The 26,350-nt window shown below is 35.9% G+C and overlaps 1 protein-coding gene across 1 annotated transcript in view; it reads right to left on the bottom strand.

The window, feature by feature from the left end:
- The window catches only part of ROBO2 (roundabout guidance receptor 2), a 577,868-nt gene that overhangs the window by 503,267 nt on the left and 48,251 nt on the right, over positions 1-26,350 (bottom strand). Inside the window, exon 2 of the mRNA XM_088022784.1 lies at positions 9,942-10,268. Within this exon, the coding sequence (XP_087878910.1) occupies positions 9,942-10,268 (327 nt within the window). The remainder of the gene's footprint in view (positions 1-9,941; positions 10,269-26,350) is intronic.

Below are 26,350 nucleotides of genomic sequence, written 5' to 3'. Positions count from 1 at the left end.
ATTTATATCATCCCTTGAACCACAAATCAGGACTTAAATTTTTATGAATTTTCTTTCAGAATGCCATCTCCCTGCTTTCTGATATCAACTTAACTCATCAACTTATCTCAACACTCATCCTTAACTTGCAGATCTCTCCATGCAGGTTCCCCAATGCTCCCAACTAGTGTTCGCTATGTTTAACAAATCTCCTTCACACCACACTTCCAAGTAACACCCCTCAATCAAAAATACTAAAGGCCTCCCTTAGGTCTGGGAGGAGAATAATAAACTCCTCAGTTTAAGTCATTACCAATCTCCACTTCCGTATTTAAATTATCTCCCTCTACTCCCCTACACACATTCTCCAAATCAACATATACTCATTTTCTCCAGATTAGCCCAGCACAGCCTCAGGGTTTTGCTTTTATACTTTTCTCTAGTTTCCTAAGGCCATTTGTATTCATATTTATCCAGAAGCATTTGGTGCCACTCCTACCTCCCATGGCCCACTCGGTCTGAAGGCCCTTATCTTACACCACAGTGGAATTTCACTCCCTTACCTACGCCGCAGTGGAAGGTCACTCGATGAAGTTGCCAACCCAGGCTTCTCACTAATAACAAAAGCACCACTGAGGACATGAACCTCTTAAAATCAATTCCTAATGACTAGGAAACCCAATAAAGATTTTTTAAATTATTTAAGGAAAAGCACTGAATGTGCTCACTCAATGTGAATAAGCAGAGAAAGCAAGAAGAAGGAAAGTGAAGCAGGGTTTTATATATATGTATATATAATGCCTTTATCAAATATGACTTTCTATTATGGAAATAAAATAGTCACGTTATGTTTCCATTTATAAACTCTAAAGTTCGTTTCAAAATCTTGGCATAGACTTAGGTGTTAGATAACCACATAAAAGAACTTAATGATTGTCTTCATAAATACCAGGAAGTACTTGTATAATTGTATAGATGATAAAAAAAAGAGCTCCTTCTCTTCTTAGATGTTAACGTAAGCTTAATTCCCAAACCTTTATTTGTGATGCCACTCAGTGGGCCAATGATAAACAGCCAATCAGACTTTTAGAACCAGCAATTCAGCTGACAACCTTGCTTGTTGGCCTTCTGAGGATCAATTATATAACAGGCTTAGATTAATCAGGGAATAAGTGCCTATAAATGATAGATTTTCTGCAAAAGCAAAATAAATATACCAAAAAACCTGTCGGGATTCACCTGGGTCTGGACCTATATATCTATCTGTCACAACATCAAAGTGCCTGCCTTCCTTACAATCCTTGCTTGATTTCTACCCAGGCCCAGAGATACTAACTTAACTGATGTCTGAGCAGCCCCAGGTGGTGCTAGGGAACTTCAGAGAGTTAACAGAAATCACCCCAAGGAGGAACCCAAATTATTTCTGGTGAAACATATACCCAACTGACAAAAATGCATAAATATCTCCTAATGTTTTTTTAAATGGTGATTGAGAATGTTGTTTTTGCTTTTGAAAATCTCCTAAAGGGAAAAAAAACAATTCCAATGATACAGAGTAAAAGAATATGTCAGTTTTACGACTGAACCTCACCCTTTAGCAGTTAAACCATAACTGCTACAAATTTTTATGCAAAAAGAAATTTACAGAGTTGAACAAAATTTCACCTACTGCTTTTACTTCCATGGTCCTATAAAAAGCTCACCATAGATAGCGACTCAAGCATGAAAGAAGGGTGATCTCCTTTATATAATTATAGAAATCTTGTGGGGGCTGCTTCAGAATAGAAAGATGTGTATTATACTTATCAGAAACGAATTCAATCTAAAGAAGAGACCAGCTGCTCTGCTGAAACACAAATCTTGAGAGAAAAGCATACAAGTTGCAGCCCAAATTACATTTTCTAAGTATAATGTCAACCTGTATGCATTTTAATTAAAATCAACTTATATTTACACACCAATCGAAATTGAATAAATTGAAGGCTTATATGTGGAAAACCCTCCAAAACCTTGAAGATTCCTTTTCTTAACTATATCTAAAAGGTTTCTGAGGTTGAAAACAAGCACCAACCACAGCATGTTCTGTCTTGATCCACCTTAGCATCACTATGAATAGTTTTACCTGTCACTCCATGGATAGAATTTACATGTTTGCAGAGCTCAGGACAATACTGTTTTCAGAAATAATCTTTTGAATAAAGTAGAGGACATCAAGATTTTACTTCATTTATGTGCTTTCCCTGGAGTGAGAGTTTACTCAGGCTAATTTGAGTGAATAGCAACTTGAGACTTGTACTAAGAAGGGCTGCATGCAGTCAATTCAATCAACAGAAACCTGATATCAAAATATAGCATTATACATATTTAAATAGATCATAAATTCAAACATGTTCCCCAGGAGCAGCAATTTCACACCCTCACTTGTGAAGATTAAGAAAGAGATCTGTATTTGGAAGAATTTGATGGAGTTTCACAAAATTAAAAGGTACACACACAGAACAGCCCAAACAACACAGATATACATATGCATGTGCACACACACCCTTCTACAATCATGTTTTCTAATACCAAAATGTTTGCTTTGTCTTTTGTTCCTAGTTAAAGATTTTATATATATATATATATATATATATATATGTATATATATATGTGTGTATTTTTTTTTACCCATTACCCAACATGTGGCTTGAACTTACAACCTAAAGATCAAGAGTCACATGGTCTACCGACTGAGCCAGCCAGATGCCCCTAGTTAAAGATATTTTAGATTAATTCCTTGATGCCTCTACATTCATGGCTTATAATACATCCAATTGAGTTTACAGATTTATTTTAAAACAGGCTCAGACCAACATTGTGGATACAGGGCAGAACAAAATATATAGAATGCAAACAATATTTGATTCTCATCATTAATTTCTTCTTAATACTATGTTAGTAGGGGTTATTCTTATTTTTTTTAAGATTCTATTTATTTATTTGAGAGAGAGAGAGAGAGAGCACAAGCAAGGGAGAGAGGCAGAGGGAGAGGGAGAAGCAGGCTCCCCGCCAAGCAGGGAGCCCGATGTGGGACTCAATCCTAGGACCCTGAGATCATGACCTGAGCTGAAAGCAGCATCTTAACTGACTGAGCCTAGGACCCTGAGATCATGACCTGAGCTGAAGGCAGCATCTTAACTGACTGAGCCACCCAGGTGCCCCCCTTTTTTTTGAGCGGGGGAGGGTTACTTTTGTTTTAAGATTAATGGCCTGTATTAATTTGCTAGTGCTGCTATAAGACTGGGTGGTTTAAACAAGAGAAATTTATTTCCTCACAGTTCTGGAGACATAGACATGTGAGGTCAAGGTGTTGTAGGGTTCAGTTTCTTCTGAGGTCTCCCTCCTTGGCTTGCAGACAGCCCCTTTTCCCTGTGCTCTCACAAGCTATTTCCTCTGTGCACTTCCTGCCCTGGTGTCTCTCTACATGGCCAAATGTCCTTTCCTTATAAGGACATTGGTCAGATTGAATTAGGACCCACCCCAATGGCTGCATTTTAACTTACCACTCTAAAGGTTCTATCTCCAAATATAGTCACATTCAGAGGTACTGAGGGTTAGGGCTTCAGCATATAAATTTGGGGGGGGACACAATTCACCCCATAACTTGGCCCAAGTACCTTGGACTATGAGCATTTTCCAGTTGTTAATCCTTCCTACCCTACCAAAAAACAAATCTCTGAATTCTCTCTTAAAATGTGTAGAAACACAAAGAATCATGAAAAAATCAGTTGCACCTACATTCTTTATGGTCAAAATCTATGAATATCAGTTCCAGATTGACTCATGGTCTCTTATGCATTTAAATGGATAGGTTTGTTTGTATGTTATTTGTTTTAGGAAAGTCATGGTGTGGTAACTTCAAAGTTACAATGTAAGTTAAACAGACTACCAACCATATGACTCAGCAATTCCATCCCTAGGTATAGACCCAAGAGAACACCCAAATGAAACCATATGTCTACACAAAAACTTACCCAGGAATGTTCATAGAAGCATTATTCATAACAAAAAGTAAAGACAATCCAAATATACATCAAAAGGGGATAGATAAAATGTGGTATATCCATACTGTAGAATATTACTCAGCAATATAAAGAAATGAAGTACTGATACATGTTTCAACGAGGAGCTTTGAAAACATTATATTAAGGAAAAGAAGGTAGTCACAAAGACCATATACTATATGATTCCATTTATATGACATGTCCAGACTAGGCAAATGTATAGAGATGGAAAGTAGATTGTTTGCTCAGAGCTGAGGCAGAAAGGTTTGAGAGGAATGGGTATTGACTGCTAATGGGTATTGGGTTTCCTTTAGGAGTAATGAAAATCTTTTAAATTAAATAGTGGTGTGGGTTGGACAACCCTGTGAATATACTAAAATACAATGAATTGTACACTTTCAATGGTAAATTGTCTGGAAAGTGAATTGTATCTCAATAAAGCAAATTTTTTTTAAAAAATTCTCCATGGTTTAGCCTTTTTTGAAATTTATTTTGTGTTTTTATGGAGTATAAAGGTAATCTGGATAGTATTCACTTATAGCCAAAACGAAAGAAAAAAAGTCACGTATTTATTAACTTGGAAATATCAGGGTAACAATTTACCTTGTGTTCATTTTTAATGCCACCTGTGACCTCTATTACTAAAGTCAGTCTACTTCTGTAACCTCTCTTTCTTGTACAGATAAAACATCAATTTAGTTTTGGATTTAAAGCAAACAGGATCATTATGTTTGTAGAGTGTTCCATAGCTTTACTATTCTAGCAATCTGTGACCTATAAATAATGCAAGACCTTTTCCTTCTCTAAATGACTTCCTTGCAGCATGAGTCTTGATACATGAAAGAAAGAAAGAAAGAAAGAAAGAAAGAAAGAAAGAAAGAAAGAAAGAAAGAAAGAAAGAAAGAAAGAAAGAAAGAGAAAGAAAGAAAGGAAGAAAGAAAGAAAAGGAAAGAAGAAAAAGAAAAAGAAAAAAATCATCCCCAGTCATGGAATTCAATCTATTTCTAGTTCCCCAATTAAATTATGAATCACATCTGTCCACCTTTTTGTAGTTTCATCAAAAGCCAATTTTTGAATATTTCACCATTTTATTTTATTTTTATCAAAGCAAAATCAAATCACAGCCAATATGAAAAGTTTTTGTGTTTTGCTTTAGAAGGAAAGCAAAAAAAAAAAAAAAATAGATCGGTTTCTCTATGACCCCTGACCTTTGAACCACAACCTCCTTGCCACTAAAGCATTCAGCACCTTATTTAATCTCTCCTCTCTACACTGGTATAGTGCTGAGAAAAGGAAACAGAAAACATAATCTGGGGACTTCATCAATTTTTCATGAATTTTCATTTAGGCCAGAACCCCCTCTTACCCTGGTCGATAGATCAAGCTGCTGTCATATATTTACCACCTGGGGCTACAGCTGCTATCTCTAGGGGCTGCCACTGACTCACGCTGTATCACAGGCAGCCACGAAATGTGGAAGGACCCCTGTGCTCCTTCTGCTCCAAACACAGGGAGAACTGGTGTTCAAACTGAAATCCTATCTGCCCCAGCTACTCCTCTGCTCTCTTGGTGGTCTCATCGGAAAACTGCATATTAACTTTTTCGGTGCCAGGTGCTTTGCTGGGGACCCTGCAATTCTGTTTTCTAATATGTAAAAATTGCTTTCACCTAAAAACCTTTCTTGAGTTCAAGTGATTTGAAAGGTACTTTCTGACTATTTTTCTTTTCAAACCACGAGGGAAAAAGCAAATATGAGATAAGTGATTCAACACTCCATATCAATGGTTGCTCTTGAATATTTTTTCCCTCCACTGTATTATTCTGTTACATAAAACTGATGTTTGTATTAAAGGAAAACAAAAAAGAGACCATGTACAGTATGGTAAAGAACAGGCTTCTTTCTCAACAACCTGTCAAGACAGACAGTTATCAATACAATTGTACATTTCATCTGACAGCAGAAACCAAGATTTTTGAAATGAAAATGAAAACCAAGGTGAAGCAAAGAGAGTCCAAAAATGCCCATATTTTTTATCAATAATCATATTTCACAATAAAAGTTGTAAAAAGTTTGTTTGCTACTTATCCATACACTCTTAATTACCTAGATACTGGAGATCAGTAATTCTCAACTGATTTTGACCCCCCCAGGGGATATTTGACAGTATCCAGAAATATTTTTAGTTGTCACAACTGCGGTTGGGGGATCTTTTTGGCAGCTCCTGGGCAAAGGCCAGAGATGCAGCTAAACATCCTACAATGCACAGCACAGCCCCACAAAAAAGAGATATCCAACCCCAAATGGCCATAGCGCAGAGACCTGGATAGCTTGCTCTAGTTTGCTTACACTCCATTCAGGGCTAAATTCTTAGGAGAATGGCAGCATTTGCCACTCCAATTCCACCACTTACTCCTTCTTCAGCTGCCGTGCTCTCTTTCCATTCCTAAAGTCCACAGAGTACCTCTTATTTAACCATCATGTGGCCTTGGCATTGCAAAACACCTTTTCTTTCTTAAAATTGTTTCCTTGTTCTTCATGTCACTTCACTCCCCATTGGCCATCACTCTGATACCTCCTCAAAGCCTCCTCAACCAGTACTTCTTTCCTTTGCTCACCCTTAAATATTGGGGTTCGAAGACACGGGAGTGATCTCAGTCCTTATTAACCACTCCTGGCACAGAGCCTGCCTGGCAATCATCTCTACTTTATCTACTCCCACCACTTTATCCTCCAGGTCATAAAGACAAGTTCCCTTTTCAATGGAACATGAGATATTTCTACCTTGATGTCTCATAGGCATGTTAAATAATACAGTCAAAGCTGACTTCACTGTCCTGTTCCTATTGCAGTTATTTCTCCTATGCCTGCCATCCCTATGGGGGTAGCACTATATACCTACTCACTCAACGGAAAACAAAAAACAAAACAAAAAAATCAAACACTGGGAATCATCCATTATGCCCTAAGTCCCTAAACTGACCATAAAGTGATATGATTTATAATTTCTAAATCTGATTCAAACCATTCCCTTCTTTCAATCTCCATGCTAGTTTCAATTCAAAATCGAATACATACGCCTTTCATTTGACAGCTTCTTAACTCCTCTCTACTTCAATCACCATCCCCTAACCTGGTCTTCAATTCTCTTTCAAAGACTCTTTTTATGTAACAAAAAAATCTACTTTTCCAACTTATGTTGCCCACCTACCTTATATCAAGCTACCTACGGTTCTCCAAATACACAGTGCCATTAGACTTCCATTCTTTCCTTTACTGGATGAAACAGTGACATGTCATGATTGAGCTTTTATGCTGAGTGTTCTAAATTATGAAAGCCAAACATTGATCTAATCTATAGCTACTCTTCTATCATTTTATAAAAAATACATACTTTAGTAACAAATAATACTGAAAAAGCACAATGCTTTGACCCAAATTTCCATATTAATACATTTTATGAAACACATAAGGAAAGTGAGATGACTGATGATCTAATGCGAAAGAGATGAGTAGCATATAAATGGGTATTATTTGATCTTGTGTTGCCTCAAATGGCATGAACTGTTGACACGGCATTAGAAGAAAGAATTTTATTCACTAGCTAAATCCAATTTAGAAGCTTTCTTGTTTTCCTCTCTAGGTCAAAAGTATTTTTAGCATTTCTCAAAGCTCATTGATTTAAAAATAAAAAGTGCTACTGTCACATTACACAAGAAAAAAATCATGGTTTAAAATTTTCCTCCTAAAACAGCTTGGATAATTATTAATGATGCAATTAGGAAAGAGCAATCTTCAGATTAAATAAAAATATAAGATGTGTGTGTGCTGGGAAGAATTTTTAAAAAGCTAAGGTTCAGGGGGAAAAAAATGTTTGTAGCTGCCCGACAATAAAATGACTGACCAATTTAGGTAAATTTTAATATTAAGAAGAAAAGGGAGTTGAGAATTAAAAATATATATTTGCTGCTGAGTAGATAAAATAATAAAGTTTCGATTAAAAAATTTTAATTGTTATTTATGTGATCAGCCAAATTTCATTTAGAGTGTTTTCCTGAATATGGCACAATTACCTAAAACTAAAAATTAGAAGAATCAGGATCTGGTTTTCAAATCCCCATTAATTTACTGCCTGACTCTTCATCACTTAACCATCATGGGTTTCATTTTATCTATAAAATGGGAGAATAATGCCTGTTATATTTACTATAAAGGGATTTGGTAGGGGTGGAGATCAATGGAATTTGACATTGAAATATTTCAATATGTTTGAATTCCAGGAATAAGATATTTCAAAATAAAAATAGAAGACTTAGGAATATTTATTCTTGAGGTTTTGTGTGCATATTTCAAATCTCACTAAACTGCATTTAAATTGACTGCTTTTTTGAACTAAGATATAAAAATGAAATTACCTGGTGCCTGTGTACAAAATTGCCTTGCTAGCTAAGATGCTAATTTTAGTATATGTGCTGCCGAAGCGAGCACGTTAGCTAAGGTTCTAATGCTCCTATCTCAAAGTACTTCACAAAACAAATTTGGGTTTTAGGATTCTTCTAGTCTTTTCCTACTGGATTTACACACTTCAAGCATTAGTAGGTTTTAGATTTCCTGGTACAAACTATAAATCAAAAGACCAGATACTTGAGAACAAAAGCTTTCATTGAGGTAGCTGAAGAAATAGTATGACTTTGTTTACTAAAAGATGGTTTCATAAATTGCTGAGAATTGCAATACACATGTACACAAGTTTTATAATGCAGTGTGATACCATGTAGCCTGTGAGTGCAAGGACCAAGTTTAATTACAGACATGAGACCACAAGCTATCATTTAGCACTCACCTTCCAGCTATATAAATAAGACTTATGCATCTTGAAGTAACTCAGTCTTCTTACCTATGAAGACCTGGTACAACCCGAAAACTGAAAAGTACAACTTTTTTTATGCCCAATTGTTACCATCTTATTAATGATCAATTCCACATAAAATCTTTCCGCAGAATAAATAATATCAAAAGTTTATGGTACTGTTTAAATTATGACATCAAATCCTTATCTATAAACCAAAAAAATATCTGTCATATATTTTGTTTTGGAAAATGATGCATGAAGTTATGAAATCAATGTTCAAACAGATGCAAAACACTGATATCTTGATTTACTAGTGCTATTTGGGCTGTCTGATGAATAAATAAATGTATTTTTTTAAATGCCAAAGGCAGGGCAAGCCCTTATCTATTGCTGATTACCAAGACTGAGCAAGACCCTTTCATGGATGAACATTTTGTGCCCACAAATATCAGATCTCTTCTTTGATGAGTTTTATTGATAGAAAAAAATAAATAAATATAGTTGCTGTTATTGCTCCTATATTCTCCCCCATATGCCTATAGTAATGAATCCTGAATTCAGACTGGAAGTAAAAGAGCTAATATAACTTAAGGAGTATATTCTTTTTAAAGTTGTTTGATAAAAATCAGATTTAGAAATATATGTATACTATAATATATACAACAGTTATATATAAATAGATAACAGAAATAGGTAGAATATTGAATTTATGCCCCATATTTGATGCCATGTTACATGTCAACTTTTCATTTTAACATAGCTGACTTTAAAATTTGACTATATCTCTCATCAACAATTTGAATTTTAAATATGACCAGCACCATTGTCACTTGGCTTTAATGTAAAAACATAATTTCCACCTTGCTTCAAGAAAAGTAAATTTATTGCAACACCATGGCTTGACATTATTTTGACCAGCTTTCTTTGGAGAAGGCAAAGTAAAATTATGCATGGCATGTTGATTGTTTTCTTCTTTAGGTATAAAGTACCCACGGGGACAAATCAAAGCTTACTAAAAATAAATCAAAGTAAAAATGTGTGCTATTTATGAGATTCATTATTTACTTACATGCCACTTCCAGAGATGCATTTCGACTCACTGCTTCACCGAGATAGTTCCTTGCAACACAGACGTAGCTTCCTTCATCAGGTTTGCTTCTGCGCCCATGTACAATGCGCAAGAAAAATAAGGATCCGCTGGGCAGAAGCATCCTATGAGACCGGGGATCATCCTTGTCAGTCTCCACCCGCTCACCATCCTTGTACCACTCAATGGTGGGCGTTGGCCGGCCCTCTGCCTTACAGTTCAAAGTGGTGGGCTCTCCCTTAGAGACAATGACATCTGAAGGGTGCTCCACAATCCGTGGGGGGAAGTCTTCCTGGCGAAGACGAGATCCTACAAAACAGGACACAATGAAGACAAACGTTAACATTTTCTTATCTACAGCTTTTGTTTCTCTTCGGTTCACTTTGCTGAAATTAAACTCTTCAATTATTCAAAATGCACTTACTACTATTTTATTTATGTTTTATACTTTTGTTCTTTATGCATCTCCTAAGTCATCCCAATTCCTTTGTGGAATGTGATAATATAGCAAAAAATTAATAGGTTAATTCTAATGAGTTAGGTTTAAATGTTCCATGAATCATGTCTAGGAAAAGTAAAAGAGAGTATGAGATTTTCTTTTGGGTACTAAAATGAGCAAGATTAATCTCCTGCCCTCGAAGTGATTACTATCTACTGGGGGACAAAGCCAAGTGGGCAAGTACCCAGAATACACAATGCAGTCTATCATGCTGGCATTGTGTCATCAGACTTCACATAAAAAGAGACGCTCAAACTAGGTACAAATATTAACTCAATTTAACAGATGAGGAAGCAGGTTAGAAAATGACATCAGTTGCCCAGAAATGTGGAGGTAATAAGCAGCTGAGGCAGGATTTGAATCCAGGGACATCTGACTGAAGAATTCAAGTATAAATCATTATGTTAAAATAAAATAAATAAATGTTGCTTGGAGATTCAAGAAATGCATTATAGGAAGAAAGTGGGGAAAAAATGTTAACTCTAACTAGAGTATAATGAGGCCTCCCCTGAAAAGCCATCATTTAATTGAGAGGTAAAGAATAAAACTATGTGGGGGCACCTGGGTGGCTCAGATGGCTAAGCGTCTGCCTTTGGCTCAGGTCATGATCCCAGGAGCAGGGAGCCCGCTTCTCCCCCTGCTCATGTTCTCTCTCTCTCTCTGTATCTCTGTGTCCCGAATGAATAAAAAAAAAAAAAAAAAACCTAAAGAATAAAACTATGTAAATAGAGGGAAAAAGACATTCAAATTGAAGAAACAACCTGAGATCATGAGAGTACATGCATAATACGTTTCATAATCAGGGAGCAAGTTGATATGACAGGTGGAGGTGAAAGGTCTTGTCTTGGGAACTGAGACAAACAGTCTTTAAATACCACACTAAGGATTGTGATCTTCATTTTATATGGCTAACAGATTTTGAGAGGGCAGTGATATGACTATCAGTACTAGAAAGGTATTTTTGGTGTGCAGTGTAAAAGATAAAGAGCAATGGAGGCAAAAGGACAGTTGAGAGTTATTAATTATTCCAGAGAACAATAAAAAGAACCTGACTTTGAGAAATGATGCTGAAGGGAGAAAAAAAAAAACAGAGAAAGATACAAGGCATAGCATAAAATAACACTTGACAGAATTTGGTATATCACCATATAGTAAGGAAGAGTGACCAATGACTTCCATGTGAGTGAAATGAAAGTGGGGCTATTAAAGGGCAGAAAAAAATAGGAAGAGAAGGAGCTGTTGGCATTTTAAGGTGAAGAATCTGCATAATGTGTCATTTTGAACATTTTTAGTTTATAGGGTATCACAGGCCATTATTTGTGAAAGGGTCTTAGCAGCTCCTGCACATAAATCTAAAGGAGATGATGAGAGAAATAACCATGTCTGAGGACATAAAGATAGTCCAGATACAAGCTTTAACATTTTCTTTTTCTTTTTTTTTAAATTTTTTATTGTTATGTTAATCACCATACATTACATCATTAGTTTTTGATGTAGTGTTCCATGATTCATTGTTTGTGTATAACACCCAGTGCTCCATGCAGAGTGTGCCCTCTTTAATACCCATCACCAGGCTAACCCATCCTCCCACGCCCTCTCCTCTAGAACCCTCAGTTTGTTTTTCAGAGTCCATCATCTCTCATGGTTCGTCTCTCCCTCCGATTTGCCCCCCTTCATTCTTCCCCTCCTGCTATCTTCTTCTTTTTTTTTTCTTAACATATATTGCATTGTTTCAGAGGTACTGATCTGTGATTCAACAGTCCTACACAATTCACAGCACTCACCATAGCATATATCCTCCCCAGTGTCTATCACCCAGCCACCCCATCCTTCCCACCCACCCCAGGCAACCCTCAGTTTGTTTCCTGAGATTAAGAATTCCTCGTATCAGTGAGGTCATATGATACATGTCTTTCTCTGATTGACTTATTTCACTCATCATAACACCCTCTAGTTCCATCCACATCGTTGCAAATGGCAAGATCTCATTCCTTTTGACGGCTGCATAGTATTCCATTGTATATATATACCACATCTTCTTTATCCATTCATCTGTCGATGGACATCTTGGCTCTTTCCACAGTTTGGCTATTGTAAACATTGCTGCTATAAACATCAGGGTGCACATACCCCTTCGGATCCCTACATTTGTATCTTTGGGGTAAATACCCAGTAGTGCAATTGCTGGATCATATGGTAGCTCTATTTTCAACTTTTTGAGGAATCTCCATACTGTTTTCCAGAGTGGTTGCACCAGCTTGCATTCCCACCAACAGGGTAGGAGGGTTCCCCTTTCTCTGCATCCCTGCCAACATCTGTCATTTCCTGACTTAATAGTTTTAACTTAACCAGCCATTCTGACTGGTGTGAGGTGGTATCTCATTGAGGTTTTGATTTGGATTTCCCTGATGCCGAGCAATGTTGAGCACTTTTTCATGTGTCTGTTGGCCATTTGGATGTCTTCTTTGGAAAAATGTCTGTTCATGTCTTCTGCCCATTTCTTGATTGGATTAGTTGTTCTTTGGGTGTTGGCTTTAACATTCTCTATCCAATCATCTAACAGAACCACATTTCAGCTCAATAAATAGAAGTAATATTTATTCCTCAACGTTATTTCACTTTATTTTCACTATTAATTAAAAATGCATATTTTAATTTAATCAACGATATTTAATTTGGTAGTGAATGAAACTTTTCTGAGGAAGATTAATTTTAAAGGTTGTAGAATATCAACTTTTTTTAATTTAATTTTTTTTTGATAATTTGTTATCTCATCACATCCAAGAAGGAACTTACACATTGCAAGTGTTGGGTACCTAAAGCCAAAGAGTAATTTACAGTACTCAGGTTGGAATATTTTTTAAAAGTCCTGAAGAAACCCAAAGCATTTAAATATGAATGGTTAACCACATTGTGCATCAAAATAATAAAGAAGGTATACACTGAAAGTACTGGGTCCCTAAAGCAAATGAGGAATTTAAAGAATACAAACAGTAAGATTTACTTTTTAAAGAAATGAACAAAAAAGATCTCAAAGTATTTAAAAGTGAATGGCTAATCACAGTTTGCAAAACAGTAACACATTCCTAAATATAATGGTCTGGACTTAGAGCCATAGAATATGATCCTAAAATGGAACAAGAGTTTAATCTCACTTTTCATGTAACAGGCATATAGGCTATAATCACCTTGTTTAGATATCTTTCTTGTTCTTCTCTAATTTCCCACATGCACTTATCTACAGCTCCTCTATGTCAAAGTTGCTCTATTATTAAAACTAAGCAAGTCAATCATCCATGTTATTGGAGTGCTATTTACTTTATCAAATAGTTCCCCACCTTCTTAGGGAGTTGGCCCAGAGAAGGCCTGCAGAGGACCTGAAATACACTAATATTTATTAAATAAATATAAAATAATTGGCTTATAAAAGGAAAAAAGGCAAAATATCTAAACTGCTTAGCAATAAAATCTGGAATCCAGCATGTCCAGAATTTTACCCATTTAAACACTATAACATATGTAAACCTTTTCTAGTATTGTCTCATTTGGATATTCTTCTAATCATTTTATTCTCACTCTTATAAAAACTTCAAAAGGACATCTACAGTCTAAATGTAAAAGGTAAAACTATCAATTAGAAGAAATCATAGGAGCAAATTTCCATGACCTTGAGTTAAGCAAAACCTTCTTGGGCACCAAAAGCATACACCACAAATGAAACAATAGATAAATTAGATTCATTGGGTTTAAATATTTGTGCTTGGAAAAAAAAAATCAAAAGAATGAAAAGACAACCCACAGAATCAGAAAAAAAAAATTTGCAAGTTATATATCTGATAGGGGTCTTATATCTGGAAAATATAAAGAACTCTTATAGCTCAATAAAAATACAAATAACCGAATTTTAAAATGAGCAAAGGATTTGAATAAACATTTATGCAAAAAAGCCAGACAAATGGCAAGTAAGCACATGAAAAGATTCTTGACATTATTAGTTACTAAGGAAACGCAAATCAAAATCTCAGTGAGATACATTTCACGGAAGAATGACAATACTCAAAAAAGGTAAAATAGTAAGTATTTTGGGGGGGTATGTGGAAAATTTGAGAGCCTCATACATTGCTGGTGGGAATGTAAAATGGTGCAGGTGCAACCACTTTGGAAAATATTCTGGGTTTTCTTGACATGTTTTGGAATTAACATATAACCCAGTAATTCAACAGCTAGGTATATATACTCAAGAAAAAGTAAACCTTTTAGCCACACAAAAATTTGTACCTGAATATAATGTAATGTTCATGACAGCATTATTCATAATAACAAAAAAAGGGAAAGAACTCAAATGTCCATCAACTGATGAACAGATGAATACATGTCATATATCCACATAATGGAATATTACTCAGCAGTAAGAAAAAAAATGAAGTCCTTATATACACTATGGCATGGATGAACCTTGAAAACATTATACTAAGTGGAAGAAGTTAATCACAAAGGGCTGCATATTGTATACCATTTATATGAAATGTCCAGGAGAGAGAATGTAGGTTTGCCATTACCTAGGGTGAGCGATATGGATCAGATGTGAAGGGATCTAGGGTATCTTTAGCAGGTGATGAATATATTCTAAAATTGATTATGGTGATGGTTGCACAACTCCATGAAAATAATAAAAACTATTATATTGCACATGATAAATGGGTGAATTGTGTAGCATATGAATTATATCTCACTAAAGTCATGGGTAAGGCACTGTGAACAAATATAAGGAGTAAGAACTCGTGTTCACTCATACCAACAGCTAGGTTATTTTCTTCATTTATAACTCTTGGTTTTAAATATAATCATCAGGTCAGCGATAGCCAATAGGGCATTAAATAAAGCTGAAATGTCTCACTATATAGATATATAAACAGAGATAGACATGGAGATATACAGAGATCCATCTAAATTTTAAGATGTTATTAAAAGTGAGGGGGTTAATTCTGAACTCCCTTAAATTCAGACATTACACAATATAGCAGTGACCTTAAGATGGATAAGCTTTGAGTAGGTTATGAATTCTTTAAAATTGTATAACAATGGGTATTCTTGTGTGGGCAGGACAGGAGAAACGTGAGGAGGGGCATAGCTTTCATCACATTTGTGAAGAGGTCCGGGTCTTTAAAATTAGGAAGGACCACTAAACTACTAGGTATTCTACATTATTGGGTCAAGCAACCCCATTATTTCATTAAAACAAGACAAAACAAAAACAAAGACAGCTGAGTGATCAGCTAAACTCATTGGCAATTCAAAACTGAACGGTAGAATGAGAGACAATGGACTCTGAAAAACAAACTGAGGGTTCTAGAGGGGAGGAGGGTGGGGGGATGGGCTAGCTTGGTGATGGGTATTAAAGAGGGCACATTCTGCGTGGAGCACTGGGTGTTATGCACAAACAATGAATCATGGAACCCTACATCAAAAACTAATGATGTAATGTATGGTGATTAAAATAACAATAAAAAATTTAAAAAATAAACTGAACGGTAGAGGGGGCTGTACATTACATGAAGTACCCTGAAACTGTTTAACCAAGACCTTTGATATCCAAAGGCATCCTGGAACTACAGGACCCCCAGCCCAACTCCAGACCTAGCCAATCAAAATCTGCATTTTAACAAGACCCACCCCCACCCGCCCCCCAGGGATGCCTATACACATAAAGTTTGAGAAGCAGCTCTCTAATCAATTTTTGTATGGCCCTCAGCTAAGAATGTTTTTACATTTTTAGTGTTTTTAGAAGACAGAGGATGAGGTCTAAATGCTGGAAATAACTGCTGATACTTTACAGAAAAAGTTTGCCAATCCTGCTTTAGAGTACCTGTTCATCACTTTCCACTAATAACTAGCTTTCTCAGTTATATTTCTTTTATATAGGATCATAAAACTGTTAACTCCAGATTTCAGAAGGAAAACACACAAACAAACAAAACTGACTGCAGTGTTAATATTGCTCATGTAATTATTCAGGATCCTTATATGAACAGATAGTATAAACAAAACATAAGATATATCTGCGAGTCTAACATTATTTGTGGCTGATAGCGAGTCTAGACATCTTTGTATATCTCAAATTAATTGGGCAACCACGTAGTCAAGTTTTAATTGAAAGCATTTTATCCAACTGTCCTTATCTATTATAAAAAAAGAAAACAATGGAACTTAGTCATGGGGTCTTAAAGATGAACATCCAAATTTTGATTGTTACTAACCAAGAAAGTAAGCTATAAAATAGTCAAGTGATCTGTTCATAATTAAATAGCTAAAAGAAGCAGAGTTAGAATTTAGGAACTTTAATCTGAAATGTGCAGGCTTCTTAAAAACTGTATGTAAGAATAAGTAAAGAATGCACATTACAACTACCCTGATTCCAAAACCTTCTAAGGATGACTGCAATAAAATGAATTAGATGGATGCCTCCAGTCATAATACAACATCTTCTTTGTTTTTCAAAGTGCAAGTCTCAGCCTATCTGCATCAGGTTACCTGGAATATTTCCTTAAAATGCAATTCTTGGTCCCCACAATGAACAGGAAGCATCAGAAGTTACAAGCAGAAGGAGTCTAAGACGCTCACTTTTGGCATGCTTACCAGGAGAAGGTCATGCCCTCGGACTTGGGCTAGACCTAGTCTAGAAGGTCATGCACTTAGACCTGGCTAGATATAAGCATTCCACAGAAACATCAAATTAGTCAGTTACATGCAGAAGCATCTTTGAATAAGGTTCTAAGCACCCAAATTTACATAATGGATTATTTCTGCTTCTCAGAGCCACTCAAACAATGATTTTGAAATGATTTTTGGTAAAATAATAAAAAAAACAAACTGAGTAGTTTATTAGCTCTTCAAATTTTAGAGGGTTGGAGAAGTATAAAATCATAATTCATAAATATAAATTTAGCTTTACTTAATCAATAACCACTTATTTTCAGTGAGTGCTAGAGTAACTTTTGTTTTCAGAACTGACTTCAATTTCATAATATAGTAAAAGAGGATAAAGCATCTAAAAGAACATTTATTGATTTCATTTCATGTGTTTGAAAGAAAACTGCTCCTGCCTCATTATTCACTTGGAATATAGTATTTCCTTGAACTAAGCCTTACTTCTCACTCATATACTAGATACTCATATCTAGTCAAGTTAAACAACACACTTAAACTTTTCTGAATTTTTTAAAGGGCAGAAGAAATTCTTGGCAAATATACTCCCTCCAATGAAATTTCTATGTAGTATCTTTTTCCCCCTAAAAATCCACACAATATTATGTCTTAGTTCATAATAATTATTTTTTTTTGCTTTCATTTTTTGTTTTTTGTGGGGGTTTTGTGTGTGTGTGCAAAAACGTGCCTTTATTAAAGCACAGGGATAGCACCCTTGGGCAGAAAGATCTGCACTGTGACTGTGAGGAGCGATTGATTATATACTTCTTTCTATACGTTTAAGTTGCAGGGATAGAGATAAAGGAAGTCTCTAAAGAGACTTTCATAAGTTACAAGAAGTCTTACAGGATCCTGGAGGTCTGGCTATTGTAAAGCTAAGGTTGCTTTTGGCCTCTAGCAAAGCATTAATGTTAACATTAAGACAGTTGTGAATATTTTCCCCAAAAAAATCCTAATAAAATTAAGCCAGCAAGATTCTCTGTGATTACTCAAATTCTGAATGTGATCAGAGATACCTCCTGAAGTTTTCCCTCCCCTAGAGAGGTACATAGTGCTTCATGAATAAATGAAGGCTTCATGACCCATCACAATAAGGAGGTAGCATTGTGGTAGGAAGAAAGGATATGGGTATTAACCAGCAAATATTTATGCCTTACTTTTACCAGGTACAAATCAGAATACAAATGACTCAACAGTCAGTTTAGATGATGAAAAGAAACCCTACATAGACTACAGGACATGGAGTAAGCATTGTTTATCTTATTTTTTCTCTTCTATAAATGGAAGGTTTTACCCTCGAATTTCCCCCTTAAAACCCTAATCACATTGACAAGAGTTGATTTCTTCTGAGATCTTTCTTGCATTAATGTTTTTCTACTAATGTTTTTCAGGCTGATCCCTTTATACTAGATTTCAAAATGACTAAAGTTGTTGCTGCTCTCTATTTTGCCAAAATAAATCCTATCAAAATTTTCTCCATGGAAAGAAACATATCTCAATGCCACTATAAATGCCATCCACACTGATTAGTGAGCTAACATAATTTTTAATGAAATTGAATTGATCACTCTAGCAAGTCTGTCCTTAAAATTTTTCTACCATTTTTTCTTTTTTTTCAAGGAGTAGGAAGGGGCAAAGGGAAAGAGAGAATGTCAAGCAGGCTCCATGCCCAGCACAGAGCCCAACGCAGGGCTCCAACTCAGGACCCTGAGATCATGACCTGAGCCAAAATCAAGAGGCAGATGGCTTAACTGACTGAGCCACCCAGGTGCCCCACAACTTTTCTATCTTTGGATTCTTCAGGATAACTAAATTCCAGTGTACTTCCTTTACTTTTTTCCCCCCTAGGAGTTCTATATATGATAGGATGTGGTGAGAAAGTCGATATTTGGGAAACACGAAGACTGTTTTATCCATTCGAACCTTACTGAACCTTTCTCAGGAGACGATCTGATTTGGCAATGAATTAAACTTAGAAGGTTCTCATTCCTGCTAGAAGCACAACAGTGCCATGTTAAAAATAAGTTTAAATTAGAAACTACATTAAAATTGAGCCCTAGAAGCACTGATTTTATTATAAAATTTCTATACGGGTTTTCAATGTCATAAAACTAAAGGGCTAAGTGTGTGAAAGGGAAGGGACAGGTATACAAGATGTTTCTTGTCAAACTTAACAGGCAGCCTTGATTCTGAAAAGTTTCAGTGGTGCAATATGGTATCCAGCAGCATCCCTATTAGCCAGTCTTCTAGTTCTAACAGGAAGAAGCCTGAGCCACCAAAGACCCTCCTGTCCCAAATCCCCACTTTACAGATGAGAAGAAAAATAGAAATAGAGAACAAAACAACTGAAATTTTTACCCAAAACTGAGACTAGAAGAACATATTTGCCTTAGCTGTGAGTCCAAGCACTATTTTGAGGATGAGTTTTCCTTCCCTATGATACCTCTTTCTTACTCATTTTTTGGGAAGTTTAAAACAGAAATTTCCAAGCACTAGATCGCAATTTTAGTTTTGGTTTGGTTTGATTAATTTGTTTTTCTCCCCTGTGTCACTGTATGATTAGGTATATGACCTGAAGCAAGTTACCTAAACTTTCTTATAATATTATTTCTTTATCCTAAAATTGAGGCAACTGGAAGAGTAAACTGCTATAAATTCACTGTTTTGGGCGCCCCACAGCATGATAATGGCTGTCACATCATAATGGATGTAACTAAAAGAGAAGACAACAGGTAGCAGGTTTAAATTTACTAGCACAAAGCAAATTTTTAAAGATACATAATATAGATTAATGCTCATAGTTTTCATAAAAGGATAGACTAGAAAGTTTGCCTTGATAGGCCTGTGTCTACTAGCAAAAGAAATGGTTATCAAATGCTTTCTTAGAGAACTCTCCAAAACTTAACAATGATTTAAAAGATTTTGTTTACGGGGTGCTTGGGTGGCTCAGTCATTAAGCATCTGCCTTCAGCTCAGGTCATGATCCCAGGGTCCTGGGATAGAACCCCGCATCGGGCTCCCTGCTCCGCGGGAAGCCTGCTTCTCCCTCTCCCACCCCCACCCCTTGTGTTCCTGCTCTCGCTGTGTCTCTCTCTGTCAAATAAATAAATAAAATATTTAAAAATAAATAAATAAATAAATAAATAAATAAATAAATAAATAAATAAAATAAAAGATTTTGTTTACAAATTAGCTCATGTAACCCTTGGACTTTATTCTTACATTTCTAAGAAATTTATTTACATTGCAAATAAATGGTTCCATAAATCATTTTAATCAAAGACCAACTGATAATACATGGATATTTATCTTAAAAGTAAATAGTTTATCAGTTATTTAAAATGCAACCTTAGCTAAAGATATTTAACATTTCTTTCCTTATTCAGGGTAAGGAGGTTGCTACTTTAGGAAAAAACAACTAAGGCAGATTTCATAAAACTTTTTCTCTGAATTTCCCAATTGTATTTCAGGCCTTTGTTTAAGTACTCTTAACAGAAATTGCTGAAAACATTAAAATTGTAACACATTTTCCCTCATTTTATCCTCCACCACCTCATGTTATTTAGTGACTTCATTATGTAAGTTTTAATTACTTTCTATTATACATTTTCTGGCTGCCTACCTTCCATGCACTAGGCCGCTAACCTCACCTGAGCAGGTGGATCTAGACAATAGAGCCAGCGTCCAGAGGAAGACATGATTGGGTAAGTTAGAACCAGTAGCTAGCTGAAAGAAATCGAAGCCAGGAGTAGACACATGAGGATATCTATATAACATTGAAGAGAAATTTTGAAACCACAAATCTGAAAGGTTACTAGCAAATTATTTTAGGAGTGATTTCCTCTTGAGAAATAACAAATTAATTTCCTACTTTATAAGTTCATTTTCCAACAATTCAGTGAGGAGCCAATGCACTAACCTGGACATGCATCCAATACTATTTCAAATCAATTTGCTACACCTTACAATGGTTGAAGACATTCTTTAAAGAGTGATTTGCCACCAAATCAGAGTTTTCATGGGTTATGCAGATTTGCCTTACAATGACAAAAGCAATCTTTAGTCCAGGAAGATATCCTTGAAATTTAGCTTCTTATTGTCATATTGATAACATTTCAATGTGGTTTCAAAATTGCATTTGGCTTTATAAAAGAAAGATGATGCAATGGGACAATCTCCAAACTCATTAAATTGTTTAACGATGTTTAATTTCCTAAAAACTTCAAAGTGTATTTAGTGGAGACTATTAACTAGTTTCCAAAAAAAAAAAAAAAATGGCATTCTTTTTATGTAAACTCCCAATGGAGTGATAACATTTAACCTTATACTCCTATTTCCTAAGCAATATATTTTGAAAATTCCATAGCAATGGCCTTAATCTTTGTAACTATAGATTCCAAAGACCCCAGTGTCAGCTTCACAAAACAGCATTCCTACCAGCACTGATACTTCACACGTGCACTGAGCTTTGTTAAATATTTAGTCTCTGCTAAATCGTGTAGAACTCTTGATACATGTTCTTCTAACCTAAATATTTTATTATCAACTTAAATTGAGATTCAGTGACCTAGCCAAAATGACAAACTTCCTTTAGTATATACTAAGGACTTTTTTAAAAATAGAGTTGAAAATATTAGTACAATTCAGAAAGTTTCTTAAGAGAATAATTGCTAAAACATTACCCAAAAAATTTTGACTGTCACGATCCAAATATATTAGCTGCATTATGTCTAAGTAATGCACACAATGACTGATTTGAGCCTTGTTCACTTCCTATCGACATTCAACAACAGTTGACCCTTGAACAAATCGGGGAGGGGGTTGGAGGCTCCAACACTCAGACTGTTTCAACCCCACAGTCAAAATCTACAAATCCATGTATAACTTTTGATTCCCCAAAGCTTCCTGTTCAGCAAAAGCCTTACCAATCACATAAACAGTCAATGAACACATATTTGTATGTTGTATGTATTTTATATTGTATTCTTATAAGAAAGTAAGGTAGTGAAAAGAAAAGATTAAGAAAATCTTAAGGAAAATACATTTACAATGAGTCTGTCTCTTGCATCAACAATGTTGGGCAGAACAGACCCTGAGATGCCCTTTTTCCAGCCTCTGACTACCCTCCAACCTCTTTTCCAGCCACAACCTTCAGAACCATCTTCTCAGCTATCCTCTGCCTCCACGACCAGCCAACACTGTTTCTTGTGTTTTGTTTTTGTTTTGTTTGTTGGTTGAGCTTAGCACCTTATTGCTGACCAACCATGAGCTCCCATATTCGTCAGAATTATTCCACTGAGATTAGGGCCACAGACAACCCCCAGGTCAACATGTATCCACAGGTCTCTTACACTTACCTCTGTCTGGATTTCTGTTTTAACCACAAGTGGCTCAGGAGAACAAGTGCCATTTTGGGGAGTTGGCCAAGGGAAGCCCAAGGGTGCCAAGTGTCTCTTGAAGATGCAAAACCAGTCCAGCAGCTGTGCTCTCCTCTACGAAGTGCAAAAGCTGTCCCAGTGTGAGGGGGTGAAACCCAGGATGCCATGGGAGCCACAGTGGTCCTAAGAAGAAACTGAACCAAGCCCTTCTGGATCTGCATGCCCTGAGTTCCGCCTTACAGATCCCCAGTCTCTGTAACTTCCCAGAGAGTCACTTCCTGGTTGAGGGAGTAAAACTCATCAGGAAGATGGTGACCACCTGACTAACCACCACAGGCTGGCTGGCAGGCCCCGACACTGGGCTGGGGGTAGCTCGTCCAAAGACTCATTCTCAAGCATGAATAGGAGCCTCCAGAAGCCAGTGGCTCCTGAGCGGTCCCTCAGACATCCCCTTGGTGTCAGAGCCTCTGCCTGAGCCTCTCCCTGCTGCCACTGGGAAGCTTTTTAACCACCCTGCTGCCTTCGCACAAAACATGGACCAAGTGAAAACAATAAAGCTTTTTACAGCCAGGACAAAACAAAATAAAAAACAAACAACAACAACAAAAAAACCACGTGTAAGTGGACCCGTGCAGTTCAAACCCATGTTGTTCAAAGGCCAACTGTAGTTGTACTTAAGAAGTTGGACTAACACATGAATCTCATTGCATTGCTTCATTATCATTTTCTGATACGGTTCTGAAGCTATGGATGGGCTTCTGTGGAATGGAAGAGAGGACACCTCAAAAATTGAATGCAAAATTTTGTGAGCATGTGTGCATATGCCTTTTTAAGAAATGACAAGGCACGTCTTTGGCAGTTAACAGAGATTCTCTTCAACAAGAGGACTGACTTGAAATTGCTCTTCTCTAAAAGCTGGATAGGACTGTGAATGCAGGCAAGTTTCTTATCCACACCACATCTTGTTTTCCTTATCTATAAAATGTAGCAGTGCCAACCTAATAACATGGCTGTGAAGGCTGAAAGAGTTCTTTCTATGTGCTGAGCACAAAGTAAGTACTCAGTAAATGTTTACTCCATTAACGTTAGTATAAAGTATAATTACTTTATTAGGATAACCTCTATCACTATACTCAAAGGAATCTGCGGTCCTATAAAAAAGGACTCCCATCCACAAAATACAGACGTTTTTATGCAATAGTATGTCATTCAAAATATAGCCTCTATCTCTGTACTGTGATTTTCTACTACTGTTTGTTCCTCCCTTTTACCAATTTAACGTCATTCTGAATGATATACCCTACCTACATTTCCCTGAAGGCTCCATGTTTTCAATGATTTGGCACTCAGATTTGCCCCATACTGCATTACATTCTAAAGATGAAAATATGAGGTGCTCAATAAATATCCGATATAAATGCATGAATAACTATATTCCTTTTTTTTTTTACTCTGTTAATGGAGCTATAGGTAGCTAGATTTTGATCAAAAAACTCTGTAACAGCTTAAGAATGCTTCCACTGCAGTTCATGACAAATTGGATATGTGGAATTCTAGTACCAGACATTACTGTCTAGGCATGCTAAAGAAATTATTTGTAGATTCTAGTCCTTGAAATGTAATCAAATATTGGTGCTTAATAATTCTCTGTGTCCCTCTTAAATATTTTCTTGAAATAGATTATATCAATATCGATTACTTTTCTTAATAAAAATCTTAAAACAATTGTGTGATGAATACATGGGAAGTTTCTACTTTGGGGTTGTTTTCCATCATAAGTTTAAAGAGAATAACAGAATATCAAAAGAAATTTTGTGAGGGCACAATAATGTGACTTAACTTAAATGACAAGACAGTAACAGGAATATTACCAGAATATTGTCTGAAATTAATTTACCAGTCCTTTAAAGGGGTGGTTAAAACCAAATCATTTTCTTCCTTTTAAAGCAAAATATTTCTTCCTTGAAATCTCTAAATTACAATTTTATGAAATTGTGTATCTTTAAAAAATAAGGCCAAACCTCCTGTAACAAAAGACACAAGTCGATGAGTATGGTGATCCCAAAGATGAAAAGAAAGATTTTTCTCTTGAGTGGTGGAAACGGCCGGCATTTTTTGTGTTGTGCAATGGCAGGTTGGAATTCTTTTTCTGAAGCCTATACCTTGGGGAGTAAAGGCAGTTTATAAAGGTAGCTGAATACAACTTGTACTTATCGCTTTGTCTTTCACTGTCACATTCAGGGTGAATGGGGTTTCACAGTTGACCAAACTGAATTGCGATAGCATCATATTTCTGCACAGTTATTTGCAGGAGACACACTGAAATTCACTTTTAAAATGTTCACTCCACTAAAAACATCCTGGACAAAATTTCGATCCAGAAGAGGCTGAAAAAGAGGCCATGTTTAACTGGCTGCAAATAGCTCTTAAGTTTGGAATGAGATGTTTCTAAATCGTTAGGATATTGTAGAAAAATTTCAAGTCGGCATTTTGTGCCTCCCTTTACGTACTGCACTGAATTAAAGAAATCAATATAAACTTATGGTAATCTCTTTAAAAAAATTCCAGTTTTATTTAGTAAACCATAATGAATTTGATATGACATCTGTTGTAAGGCTATACAAATAGTTGGTTAAATTTAGACTGAAAATCAGAGTTGCTTTCGTCTAGTAGATAAAGAATATGAGTTACCTTAATTATCAGGATGCTTTTCATTTGGGGACCTACTTTGTCTTCATTTTTCTTTATTTGCCATATCTGTTGATGCCTTTAAAAAGTAAGTGATTTAATAAAACTTTAAATTTCCTTTCAAGGGATGTCTTGTTTCAGAGAGAAATGACTACCAGATAACATCATTGCTGCAACAGAAATACTGAGTATAGTTTTCAGTTAAAAGATTTGGTGTGCACAAAGAAAAAAGAGCTTGTTTTTCTACTTAATGGAGAAAAGCAGCAAATGGGAGTGCTATAAATGTTTTAAAATGATCATTTTCTGCTTGAATTATGTCTCACTAAAATAAATCAGAGACTCAATTCCTTGGGTCTCTCTGAAAACATTCGCAGTTTCTAGAAAACTCACGAAAAATGTTATTTCCCACTCAGTTCATTTACTTTTGAAGCCTTATCAGATGAGGGATCAAACGAAACCAATCATCCCCTGGTTTTGCCAGGTTATTACCATGTGGATATGGAATTATCCTCCATCTAGCCACTCTCAAAATGCAATGCTTTCTTTTCACAAAGCAAAAGGAGTGAAACACACAGAATTATTAAACAGTGACAGGCAGGGGAATAAAAATGCATAGAGTTATAGCAATTATGAAAGACAAGAATAACAATAGCTTAGAAGTGGGTGCTATTTTTTAAATGTAGGAAGTTGCTTTTACCATCAAGCACTCAATATATCAGACTCTGACAAGCTGGATTTTATAAACAAACAGAAACTGAAAATCTGAAAGAAAATGAAAAGTATGTGAATTGTAAAAGAGTATAATGATGTTTGCTTAATCCTACATGTAGGGATGGTACTTTCAAAAGAGCCAATAATAACAGTGCTTTGTTTTTTCAAGGGATATACAAATGACTTATTGATGTTTAACAAAATTACACAATATTGTTATTAGTTTTATTACAAACTTCCATCACAAATGGGAGAAAAAATCTTTGAGTTATATGTAAACTACTGAATTAGAAGTCTGAATTGAGTTTAATAATTTCTGACTCCATTAATGTTTGTGTGTCACGTAGACATCTGCTCTTCTCTTCGATGCTCGCCACAGGGACCCCATTTCTACTCACTGTGACAGGTAT

Source organism: Eumetopias jubatus, unplaced genomic scaffold, assembly GCF_037043125.1.
Source record: "Eumetopias jubatus isolate StellerSeaLion01/CBP00866 unplaced genomic scaffold, mEumJub1_p1.0 scaffold_1, whole genome shotgun sequence".
Classification (NCBI taxonomy): domain Eukaryota; kingdom Metazoa; phylum Chordata; class Mammalia; order Carnivora; family Otariidae; genus Eumetopias; species Eumetopias jubatus.
The sequence above is the reverse complement of the archived record's forward strand: the minus strand, read 5'-3'. Positions and strand labels throughout refer to the sequence as shown.